Source organism: Anopheles merus, chromosome 2R (genome assembly GCF_017562075.2).
Source record: "Anopheles merus strain MAF chromosome 2R, AmerM5.1, whole genome shotgun sequence".
Taxonomy (NCBI): domain Eukaryota; kingdom Metazoa; phylum Arthropoda; class Insecta; order Diptera; family Culicidae; genus Anopheles; species Anopheles merus.
Genome location: NC_054082.1, coordinates 56,898,965 through 56,912,287, shown reverse-complemented (window position 1 = coordinate 56,912,287; position 13,323 = coordinate 56,898,965). Strand labels below are relative to the sequence as shown.

The following is a 13,323-nucleotide window of genomic DNA, read 5'->3' as shown; positions in this document are numbered from 1 at the left end:
CAGAAAAAAGAAACAAACCGGCGTCGACACAATATAACAGACCGCCATCGAAATGGAAGCCCGCATTAAAGTAGTATATGCATTTAAAGCACTCACAACTCAAAACAGGGTAGCGGTGTAAATAGCACGAAGAATGTATAATAATTGCATACAATCGATATAAGTGACTTTAGCCAGACGCAGCGACCATCGACAGTCAAAATGGGAATTGAACGAACCAATTATGATATATTTGTACATTGGTAAAAATTTATTCATACCATATAATTGTCGTGCTTTATTTTTGCAGCTTTATTCTTTATTGTTAAATTTTACGCTTCAGATGTTAAAGTTTTACGCTGCAGATGAGTAACTAATATCGGTGGCTATACACAGTCGATGGCTATTAACAGTTACAATAATATTTAGCAGATATATTTTGCTTCATTTAATTTCTGCTTTTGAAGAAAAAACAGAACGAATGATCAATCAATGCCGATCAATGCCGATATTGGTTAAGATTGGTTATTAGAGGGCGCGCGTGTGCGCGTTAGTGCTCCCTACCATGATCATAATATTTTTCCCAGTAATCAAACGAAATGGAAAGCACTCTTTCCTTTGGCCTGTGTTAGAAATACAGCAATCTTCCACAAACCACTGGCGGTGTTGCTTTTGAAAGGGATTGTCGCTAGGAGTATATATTTTTTATTCCTTTCAATACACAGTCAATCGAAATTATAGCCTCTGGAATACCAACCAAGCTGCGTTGCCCTCTTGTTTGGCCATCTCCAGTGACCAACGCGGAGTGGAAGTAAAATCAGAGGAATAAACCTTTTTTCGTTGTTTCTTATTTTGCTCTTTCCCCTTAACCCCGGTACGCATGATTACTCATTATTCTCCGGCTCCCTAATGTGGCCACATCGTGTTCCCTACACGCAGCAGCTTCCGCACGAGGGTTGTGGGCATCAAGCGGCTTTTTAGAAGGTTTGATGTAACTAATTATACGGTGCTGTTTTCTTCCTTTTTTGTGTGGGTAAAGTCATTTTCGTCTACTTTACTGTGCCTATATTTTACTAATGCAGGGTTCGGAAAGCGAAGGCAAAGAAGTCTATTGTACACCCTCGGACTAGGATACACACATATATCCCTTTGCAAGAATATTAAACTATTGATGCATTTTGCCACAGCAATTGTTAAGTGTTTAAGATGAAAAAGGCCACTTACCTCCGTTGCTGCCGCTGCTGGTGTTGGTAGTACTACTGCTGTTTGGAGTGGTTGTGCCGGGAGTTGTGCTGGAGGTAGATGCGGGAGTATTACTGCTGTTGCTATTGCTATTCGAGCCATTCCCTCTTCCAAATTCTTGCTGCTGGCCACTTAACCGCTGAAGGGTACTGTTGTACTCATTGAGTTCGTTAACGCCAACACTGCCAGCCGCCTGCCCGCAGGACGCATCGTACCCACCATTGCTAACTGAAGAACTGTGCTCTAGAAGCGCCTTTTCGCAATCTGAAAGTTGCCGAAAGCAGCGAAATAAAGCATTAGTCATTGTTGTTCTGGATAATAAAATCACATAAACACGCGCACATTCACTAGTTAATTTACGATAGTGTAAACTAGGAAATTTAGAGCGCGTGTTAACCTGTCGACATTTTGGACACAAATAGACGAATAACCAAACGTTTTCATGTCCATAAGCAAATTTGTTTACAGAGATATTTTCATTCAGCAAACCGCTCATCCGAAACATATAACCTAATCAAGCACGAAGTTTACCAGGATCCCACAGGACGCAGATGATTTGATTTCCTTTATCAGATTTTCAATCCTGGACCCATGTGCAATGATGAAACAGATTTTTTTTAATGCGCTGTGTGCTTCAAAATTGGCACCAAAAAGGACATTGCTATAAGGGTATTTCAAACCGGTTGCAACAGATTTTGTAAATGTAAAATTCAATTTATTTCAGGAATGACGATTGCCAGCAGCATAAATATAGTATTCACCCGCACATTTCAATGCTGTCCTTATGCGTGGGAAAATCGCATCAACCTGCTGTGTGGGATGCGTTGATTTACTTTTGGAATCAAATTTGGACTCAGTCCGGTTGCGTGGGTACAGAGGATCCAGCCCAGATAGGCTTAACCGGAATCTAAAATTACGAAATTTGGGAAACACAGATTACAGATTGCAATTTCCTCAGGATAGTTAGATTTTTCAGTTTACTGCTTACTCGATGTGATATAACTTCGTTTCTTACACATTTTACTGACAGTTTTTAAGTTGTATTTTTGTGTTTTCAAATGATAATTTAGACCTTAGGAAAATTATGAAACAGATAGTATGCTAAAAAAGACATGAAAGCTTTAAAAAGGACAAACGTAGTAGTAATAATAAACAATCAAATTCAAAAACAAATTATCATGTTTCATACATAACTTAAATTGATCTGCTATCAAACAAAAAAAACCATTCGGCAAATCAAAATAATTGAAAAATCAAAACACGTACCATTTGCCCGAGCCACATTCAATCAAATGCAGCAATTTATCGAGATGTGCCCTCGTTAGTATTAACCAATTTCAATTAAATGGGCCTACCGCCCAAGACTAAAGATCGTAGACGTTAATCCAATTAACCTCGAGCATAACCGATTTACGGCAATAGAGTCAATTATCCAATCGCAATCACAGCCGACCACATATATTGCTAGTGTATAGCACGAGAAAGAAATCAGTTCGTCTGAATGTTACCCGATGATACAGACAGAGACAATCTTATGAAGACGAAATTGTCTTGCTACAGATGCTTGTCTGTTGACATTATGATCCTCGTGAGTGTTTGTTGACCTCTTACGATCAGCCTTGATAAGAGTTGAGTCAGCAGTTGATATGTTTGGGTCAGACCAACGAAATAGATCAATTGCACCCTCTTGGCTCACGCACCCTCTTGTAGTTGACGTGATTAAACACTAGAGCGCATGTGCTTTGCTACACCATTGGGTTATAGCATGTTGTCTCGCAGGGATTAATTCTGGGATGGATGGAAATATTGAATAGTCCAATGAGATAAAATGCTGTACATTGTATGGTATTAGTTGGTATCTATTATCGTTTTTACTTGCATTCAATGGTTTTGAGACAGACATGTTGTGATAGGCAGAATAACATTCAGTGTAAATTTGAACACGACTACATTCGTAGTTAACATAGGTGCATACATGAACAATGTATCTGCATGTGATGATCATGATTGATGTGGTAAATTTAAAGCTGAATATGTTGGGCGTAACGATGCAATGTACCCTAGAATTGTGAGCGCATATCGTAGAGTGGGGTGATGCGATGGTAGTATTGCAATTGAGGGTCAGTATTACCTTGGTATATTGATTATAATCGCATTAACTATCTTTCTTGCTATTTGCAACAATCGTTGATATTCAAATTAGCATCAGAAGTAAAATATTTGAATGTTTGAACAGTAACAACAGCTAATCCAATTTAACTATCTTTCTTGCTATTTGCAACAATCGTTGATATTCAAATTAGCATCAGAAGTAAAATATTTGAATGTTTGAACAGTAACAACAGCCAATCCAGTATTGTTTAATCTTATGTTAAACTCACGTTGCATAACTCGTGTTTAACAATCTATTGCTGCTAATTACTAAAAACACAACTGCTAACGAAGTCTTTACGTTGAAACCATCGTATAAGTATTAACCACCAATAAGTATAAACCATCGAACAAATGTATATCTAAAATAACACCTTTACAAACGAACCATTATTCTTTTGTACTTAGATAGAACCTTCAATTTGGATTGTATCTTACCTTTTTGTAGTATTTCTAAGTGTTCCCATAGAATATCTCCGGTGAATGGTGGTGCAATAGCTAGAAATCCTTCGCGACCAAGACCGACTATATCGCGGCCACTCATTTTTTGAAACGGCTCCTTGTTCACACCCTCGAGGGAGAATTCTTTGATCGACCAGTTCAACCATATTAGCACATGTTCTGCTGTCCATTGCCGAGGATCTATAAAAGGTTAAAAAGAACATACTATTAGATTTCCTACCGATTGTAGAAACAAAAGAAGAATTATAAACAATAGCCTCAAGAAAGTGAAATAAAATCACAAGTAAACAATAGACGAATCGCTGAAAGGAAAACTAAAACCAAGGAACCGTTGTGCTGAAAATGAGCACAGGTCAGTCTAGTTGGTTAGTGGACATTCTCACCCTTCAGATAGATGGACAGTTTTGAAGGACAGAGTGATACACACAAAGGGTCATAAAATATTAATTGTTTGCTGATTTTTAAGTTTCCCGTCCACTGTAACAAATTCACATCAATTGCACCTTGGATGCTGCCATGTAAATTTGTTTCTTCGCCTTGGTCAGACATTTTTCATGACATTGACCTTAGCATATTTGTCATAATCGTGCTACAAATAGCTGTTGTTTATCAATCCTATTTAGATTAAGTAATATAGTTTTTTGTGAATGTGCTGGTACCATGAACTGTACTTAACAAGACATTCAAATAAATCTTTAAGTAAACATCAGTTACAACTTTACTGATGGTTTATTAGCTTGTTAGTTTTGGGGAAGTGTGAAGTGTTTGTTAATAAAATATTTTTTTAAATATATTTAGTGTTGACGATTATTAAAAAGTTTTCAGTAATGGAAAATCGTGTGGAAGAATTGAAAAAATATTGTGATGCAAATACACTACATGGCCAGGGCCGTAGCTTGGTATCCTGGTGCCCTTACCAAAAATTCATTCACAGCGCCCCACAGCGGTGATTTCTGAGCTAAGGTGATTTTTTCCATAAGTTTTGTTTTTGTTTTTGAATCTCTACTTTGAGCAGTTTATTGAAAACAGCGGATCATATTACAGCGGAGCGCTGATTATCCGGGCTCTTCGGGATTCGACCTCGCACGGATAGTCGAAAAAACACGGATAATGAGTCAAAGTATTTATTTTATCACAATTTCCTGATTCGTTTTTGAAATTTATTTTATGTTTTGGTATAACCTAGCCAGTTTTTTTTTATAAACTTCATGTTTTTTCCGATAATGTGCCATGATGATATTGGAAATGTGCCATGAATTATATAGCCTTTTTGTTAAGAAAATGTGCTCTGAAAACCGTTTTTTCAAATATCCTCTTAAGTACGCAATGTTATCTTTGTATTGAACTGTCATTTTTCAACAGCACGGATAAACAGACAACCGGATAAAAGGTACCCGGATAAACGGCGCTCCACTGTAATTACATACTGACTTGCATGTCCACCATTGTACAATTGTTACAAATCAGGTACCACGGTTTTTTAGAATGCGTCTTCACTTTTGGCAAGTTTTAATAATAGTTTTAATAAGTTTTAATAATAACCATCCGCTCAGCCTGCCTTCATGTATCTTAATTACAACCTAATTTTAGTTTTCTTAATTAAATTACCTGATAACTTAAGTTGGTTCTCGTAAGTGTTTTTGAGTTTTCAATAGAACTTTCAATACATGATTAATTCTAATAAACTTCTTATATTAAAGGGCTTTTCAAGTCATTTTCGAATGTAAACATCGTTTTTCACCCTGTGCAAATTGTTATCACACAACACTCTGATATTTCATTTCCATGATAATAATTTAAAATTTCATCAGTATGGTACTTTATGGTTCCTGCTATAAGTTTCTATTTCAAGTTTCAGTTCTTATTTCGTGGAAGATTATCGATTAACTAAGAAGCTATGAGATGTCGATGCTTACCTTTGGTAATTTTGAATGTCTGTACTTCCTTCTCCCAAGAAGCGAATGATGCGTAGAGTACTTCAGTCAGTTTTTTGTTTGTACCCGGCGTCAAAGGTGGCATCTGTGTTGGGACATCTGTAATGTATAAATAAAAAACAAAATATATTATTTATTTTTAATCCACTATTCACTAAACATAAGTATTATGTTGCAAATCCCTATGTGGTAGGTATGCTCTACTCATATTCTACTCTTGTGAGAGACAGGAAGTTTCGATAAGAGCCTTCAACCAGACCACCTTTGTGTTTAGTTTGTATTACAAGAAGTGATAGTTAGTTCCGTGATCTAAAACCATTCGTCATATCCCCACATCCGAAGGATTCCATTGCACGAAGGAAACTCGTCAGCATCTTTCACCGCGGCTAACCAGTGACACAATTTGCAGCTTATAAACGATTCTCGGCTATAGAAAGAGAGCGGAACCAAACGAAACGGAAGTATTTAATTTCACAGAACACATACAATGTGTTATAGTCACGGGTATTCAGAATCGACATCGTCTTTAGCTCGAAGAACCATAGCAAGGCCCTGATTTTAGGCCCTACCAAATATCTCTCAATTCATCCAATGGCGGTTTGGTGCCAGCGTGATTTTGATCAATGAGTCTTAAAGATTCTCTTTCAAGTGTTTATTCCTGTTCTTTCGATCCAATCTCGTAGAGCAATCTATTTTTTCGTCGTATGTATTAATGCTGTACTGCATGACCAAGAGTCGGAACAGTGAAGAGAGATGAGACTCACATGAGATGATCCAGAACTTACAAACATTTGACGATTAAATTCTTCCGATCGAAGTGTAATCGTTCGGTTGATTCTACTTTGCGATTGGGGGTGGAAAATTGAAATTTTAACGGATTACGCTGCTATTTTTTCCTTGAATCTTAGCGCCTTGATGAAGTGTCGACAGAGGAAACATAACTTGTGTTAAAGCGTACTAACCGAACTTCATCTGGGACAGGGTGTATAAAAAAGAAACAAATCATTCCTTTTCTCCTCCTCCTCGTAATTCTCTGGATGCTAAAGACTTTTGAGTACGTTTAGCAAAGCCCTTCCTGAGTTAATACGATCATGTGTCGTAGACAATTGGATTTTGTTTCTTCTTCTATACTAAAGCGGCCACGGAAAAATAAACTCGATTTAGTCTGTTGGTGTGCCTACTATGGAAAATCCGGACTTCCGAACCGGCAGTCCGGTAATTCGCTTTGGTGGAAGTGAACTTCATTTGAATCTTAATCGTCAGTTGACGATCAATTCGATGTGTAGCGACAATGTTTGGACGTGTCAAGGGATAAGAGTTCTTAATACAAGTTTTTGTCAGCATGGTCAGATTAGCATCGGATCGAAAGGAGACTGTCTACTTCTACATGGTTTCCTCTCGTCGGAATCACGTTCAGGAAGAGGGAGGTTTCTTCAATGGATGGTTTCGATCACCGAGATCAAAATGTTACCACTTTATTTTTCATTTTTCAATGCTTTCGCCATCTAATATGTAATTTAACCCGAAGGGTCAACAACAGTGATTCGACGAGATGTATTAGTGATCTACTTCAATTCGCTAACGTGAGCATCTATTATAATTAATACAACTTTGTACAGAACAGACCTTACATACTGCTAACAAGCCAAGCGGCAGTGTGTTTGCTATTTTTATCCATTCGAAATTGCCTCCACCTCAAGATCCGAAAAAAATCATAGTACATGAAAGACCACCTATCATGGTTTCGATTTATTCCTATGATCGTCGCATAACACGAACGATTTCCAAACCCAACAATCATCACGCTTGATCGTGATCAAAGCATGGGACGACCCTTTTCCCCTCGTTGCTGGAGGTTACTCTGTTGTCGATAATCAATTTTCGGCTTCAACGGAACGACTATCATCCGGAATGGTCGGACGTATGGTAGCTTCTAATTTCATCATCTATCGTCAATGGTAGTATGACGTGCGGACACCGCCTTTTTTCTCGAACGATGCCGACCAGCGCAAACGGAATGAGTGGGTGGCAATGGGAGGGAAAACAGTAAAATGGAGATAAACTACACAAAAAATGGTCAAGTGAAACGACTCCACACTCGCATTTGCCGAGAACGCCAGCTATTTTGCGTATAATTAAATTTCGACGTAATTCTTTTTTGTGGTTGATTGTTTTCTTAGTTTATTCGCAACGTTGCATAGGTTTATTTGTTTTCAATTTCACTGTATGTCATATCTATGTTACAGACCATACAATCGATCGCGATGTCATGTTTTATGTGTTGTTTTATTGGGAAAATTACTGCAATGTGACGGCTACATCGAGGTTTAGTTGTAGTTCAACGTTCATACCTCATTTCAATAATAGCGTTCTGCGATCAGGATCATTTGGTCATGTAGCAAAAGGCATGACATTTACTTAAAGCACATACATTTTGTTTAATTTCATCCCGATAACCGTTACATACACATTCATGGAGATGAAAGCAATTCCAATTTGAACATATGTATCGTGTGAACGATTGTTGGAATAAATTTAGTATATTCTTGAAAAAGGTTTTAGTTGAAATACACTTTATTCTTACTCTCGAATCTTGAAGTACGTATTAACACAATCATACGAATTACGAAAATTCGACATATCTTCAAGTTCTATTTAAAATTACCTCTTGCTCTGGGGCCTTTTTTATTATTTTTATAGTCTTATGCCGAGAGAATTCAATATAAATTCACCCACCACAAGGAGCACATGGAATAACAACCTGTTAATAGCAGTTTTCTACCCTGTTGATAACAATGAGAGATTGGATCATTACGTACATTTCTGTAAGCAAGCATTAAATTAATTTCATAACACGTTTTCAGTACTTGCAAAACTATAGTTAGAAGCGTCTTGAATTGCTGATCATACATCAAGTGTGTAGTTGTGATCAGTCAGACACGGGTTTATATGCAACAGTAGAATGTAGAAAGAATTGGTACATTGTAAAAAAAATCTCGTACAAAAAATTTTCGAACCGGAACGAAATTCAATACACTTTATTTTGTGCGTAATCAATAACATGCATATAATGAAACATGGACTATTTCAGTATTTCGTGAAATCGAGACAAATGATTCACAGCAAAATAAAAAAAACTTTAACTGTGTACTGATAGTGCTGTAATTGATAGTGTGTGATAAAATTTTTACCAATGATTGTAAAACAATGGCAACCAACAAGACGCGTAGACTACCAAATTTATAAAAGTTGTTGCTGCTTTACGTCTAACAAACAATGGATTTGTGTTGATCCAACCAACTTTAGCCGTTGGAGCGTCTTGTATTGAAGTCTTGACTGAATTTTGCTGTGCGGAGACAAGGAGACTTGAAAAAAGGGTGGCCAAGAAATATCACCATGGTCAAAGCACCCAATAATGGGTTCAAGGTGCATCAGACCCCGTACGGTTGCGCAGTATACGGCAGCGATGCGCTTCGGTGCGTTGAATTGTTTCTGGCAAAGTGCGCCATATTCACGGGTACGCAAAGCTTTCGCTTTCTTGATCAACTTTAGGTTGAACTTAGATAGGAATAATGTATTATTTGGCCGGCGTGAGTCAATATCCCTGGTTAAGCCGGTCTCGTGGTACAGTCGTCAACTCGTACAACATGCCCGTCATGGGTTCAAGCTCCAAAGAGACCGTGCCGCCATACGTAGAACTGACTATCCGGGAGGGTAATCCCAATTTTACTAAAAGCCAACCTCACAAGCGGTACAGGCAGGCCTTGATCGACAACGGTTGTTCAGCCCAAAAAAAGGGGAAGAAGAGTTAACATCCAAACCGTTTTTACGCATTAATATAATCTTTGTACAATAAATAAATTCAGTTGTAATACAATAGCAATATAATTGCTTGATAATGATTTTAAACTTAAATTTAACTATTTTGTTATCAAATGAATATTACCTCTTGGTTTCTGTAAGCCTTTCATCAGCGGATGGGACTTTAGTCCCATTCCTGTAGAAGCTAACTTGTTCAAACTGTAGCTATTAAGGAAACTTTGCTGGTTGTTATTAAGAAAGTTCACATTATTATTGTTATGAATTCCTCCGATCCCACCAACACTGCCAATTATTCCGCCAGCAACACTTGACAGTCCAGTTCCCAAGTTAGGATGATTTGCTCCTCGTAACGGAATCCTGCCGAGAGGACCGCCACGGCCAATCCCGGGATCGTTCCACTCCATCCATTCGTTAGTCATTTTAGGACGAGGATCGAAACCTTCGAACCCTCGTAACTCATTCACGTTTACTTTTGTAGCCACTTTTTCTGGGTTTGTTCACTTTTTGATTACCCTTAACTGCCAATTCAGATAATCAGATAGCAAATGGTAAGCACTTTTACTTTATGTAATTAGGTTGTTGGAACAATATTCACTCTTCTCTTAGCACAAATATATAGTTCGCACTATCCTTCATAAAACTGCATTGCACTTTACTAAATAATACACAAATAATTGGACAAACATTATTGTCATTAACACATTCATTCAATTACATTGAAATAAGTGTTAAGTTTGTTCATTACCACAAGTAATTTTCATAGATGGAGATCGTATTAACTATTGTAGATTGTAGAGATTGTATTAACTAATGATCATTTTAACTCAAACAACAATGTAAGCACGATAACTCAACACTTTTTCAACATACAATAAATTAAAAACGAAAATTTAAAGTAATCACATTTTGCTGGACTTAAGATAGAGGTTGTGAGTAAGCAATTTTGTTGTAATGTCATATGAAGCAAGGTTTAGCTGGCGAATAACATCAAAGCTTAGTTGTTGATATCAAGTGGATGAATTGAATGTGACTAATTTGATTTACTTGTACAATCAATCAACAACGTATGGAAAACCTTATGAAAAACCAGCACGATGTGTTTTCTACAAATTTGCAATTCTGTAAAATTTTGTTTTGTCGGTGCAATATAATTTTACTTTTAACAATAATTCCGATACATGCAAAAAAATACAAAATCTTATATCACATCGTGGTTGACAATTCATGAGAAGAATTATGAATTAGGTAGCTAACATAAAAGCGTAGCTGTTTCGTTTTTTTATTACCCACATGTCAAAGATTGGTACATCTCATGGTACTGTGTGGCTCTTTAAAAATGTCCACTTAATTAACATAAATTATTAAATTAACATTTCATTTACTCCAATTGTCATCCAATTCTTTCCAATTGATGTGTTGAAGCAGCAGCCATTGCGCCAACTGGCTTTACACTAACTGTTGATGCTTTCTAATACCCATTAGACTGTTGACCATTAGACACTAGCAAAAACTTCATAACCAAGCGATTACGGCGGAAACAGTCTCTTGGAGGAAAAAGAGTGAAAACGCATAAACAAAGAAATGTTTCAAACGGTTCTCCAAAGAGGCTTAGTGGTTGTATTTTTATAATAGAAAATCAGATACTGTAGTCATAGAAAGCTCATAGGTAAAGTTTCTCAGTTTCATCTTCAATCAATGTTGGGAAATTTTAAAAATAAAACAATAGCACGGCGCAAAATAATTAAAAAAAAAAAACATTCTATATATGTTTATATATGATATCGTTATCTTAAACGAAACCATTTAATACATAATGGTAATATGACCTGAATTTCGGTAGCCTGAATAGAAAATGTTGCTTTTCCGTTACAAAATCATGTAAAATGATCATTAGTAGATCATGAAAATGATCACACCATTGCGCAACAGACGAAGGTGGCAATAATTCATGTAGCAAGTATAAAAATGTCGACATGATTTCCATTCTGGCAACATACACAGTAAAGCATATGTCAATATCTAACGTAATGTGATATATTTCACCCCTCAGAACTATAAACCTTCCAAAAGCAGTTACACTTAAATTCCATTCAAATACGTGGCTTGTAAATGTGCTACGGTTGAACGGGAACTAAGTGGCTGTAGAACGACCCTCAATCGGAAGTACCTGTCTTATGCTGTTGATTATACGACTTAATACATTTCCTTCGTGACCTTTGGATTCCATGTCACTGAAACCGAAAAAAAATTTCAGGAAACATTTTATTATTAGTGTTTTAAAATTTGATGACATAGCTTTAGCCAGTTATCCATCAACTGGATAAAGTTAGCAAATGTCACCTGTGAGCAAATGTCACTACAGCATCAATCAACGGACAGCCAGAATCTTAAGTAATGCTACTCAACATCGATGTAATGTAATTGAATGTAATTTAATTTTGAATAGCAAAATAATACAATTCAAATTATTCAATTTCTAGCAATATAATTCATCATTGAGTGAATATTATTTTGAATCTGAATCTTTACGCTCAGATTATTTAAAAAAATTGATATCCAAAAATTGATAAGCTACACAATTATCACAACTTATGACTAGTTATTTCATGAGTTGTGACTAAATCCTAGCTTCTAAGCCAAAAGACTATCTTCGTTATACAATTTCGGCTCATTTCGACCCTAGTTCAAATACAGCGACATAACTATGGAAACGAAATATAGAAGCGAACGAATGACACTATAATGTTGTCACGTAGTCATCATCATTTAAGGTGTTTTTAGACTCACACTTTCGTTGTGTTGCCATTGTATGACATTTTTATCAGTTTTCGGTAAAGTATAATATGTTAACTGTAAAGCATATTATATACAACATGTCAAAGGAGCATGTCTAATGTTAGAACATGTTTAAAAAGCCATATGTACTTGAAAAATAATTCACTATAATTCAACAAACTATTTATTGATCTGTTTATTTATATATTTTTCCCATTGACTATAAAAAAAACCCTTTAAATTTCACATTGTTACACCATGGATCGCCCTTTCAGTTGGTAACGGATGAATTTCTGGCTACATATTTTGCATTAGTATTGCCATCAAAAGCAATTTACATTATAAAATATTGCATCGGCACCTTCGTGGCCAAGGTCGAAATCATCCTAGTACCGTGAATTTAGAGTGCCGCTTGCCGCGGCAAGCTATAATTGGTGCTTGCTCAAGCGTTACAAGTCCGTTTCCACAAAGAAAGTTGCGTAAAACGGCAAGCATGTGTGTACCGATCGCACAACACCCACAATAAAAACGAAGACGTTTCAGCGCAAGTTGAGCAAAACAAAGAAAAATCCTCAACAACACCTATGTTGGTACTTGCTGGTGCTTTAGTGCTTTGGTGTGTGTGGCGCCTGCAGCGACATATAATAATTCAATTCTTGAGAAATCCAAAGTCAGTGTCTTAACTTCAATGCTATCGATTAGTGGTAAGCTTTTCGGATAAACACAAAGGAAAATTCTTACTCGCCTAACTGGTCTAGTGGTGGTAATCGTGTAATCCCGGTTTGGCCGGACACTGACCAACAATATTATTTTACCTTTCCGAACAACAAGAAGAGGATCATATTTCTGGCAACATTTATGAGGATTATCTGTTGTGTAATGAGCATTTGATAGGATTTCCACAACAAAGGATGTTAGAATTTTCTATCAGTCCAATCCGACAGCTCGATTTCGTAAG

At 36.7% G+C, this 13,323-nt stretch overlaps 1 protein-coding gene across 10 annotated transcripts in view; it reads right to left on the bottom strand.

Annotated features, from left to right (window-relative positions):
- Nucleotides 1-13,323, bottom strand: part of LOC121603625 (ETS-like protein pointed) — an 86,193-nt gene that overhangs the window by 24,627 nt on the left and 48,243 nt on the right. For 7 of the 10 annotated variants that reach the window (XM_041932640.1, XM_041932643.1, XM_041932642.1 and 4 more), the window contains 3 exons: nucleotides 5,751-5,867; nucleotides 3,811-4,014; nucleotides 1,204-1,485 (listed from right to left, as the gene is read on the bottom strand). In XM_041932640.1, the coding sequence (XP_041788574.1) occupies nucleotides 1,204-1,485; nucleotides 3,811-4,014; nucleotides 5,751-5,867 (603 nt within the window). Of the gene's footprint in view, nucleotides 1-1,203; nucleotides 1,486-3,810; nucleotides 4,015-5,750; nucleotides 5,868-9,714; nucleotides 10,246-13,323 lie in introns of all 10 variants that reach the window. The other 3 variants (XM_041932646.1, XM_041932647.1, XM_041932648.1) reach the window with 2 other exon arrangements.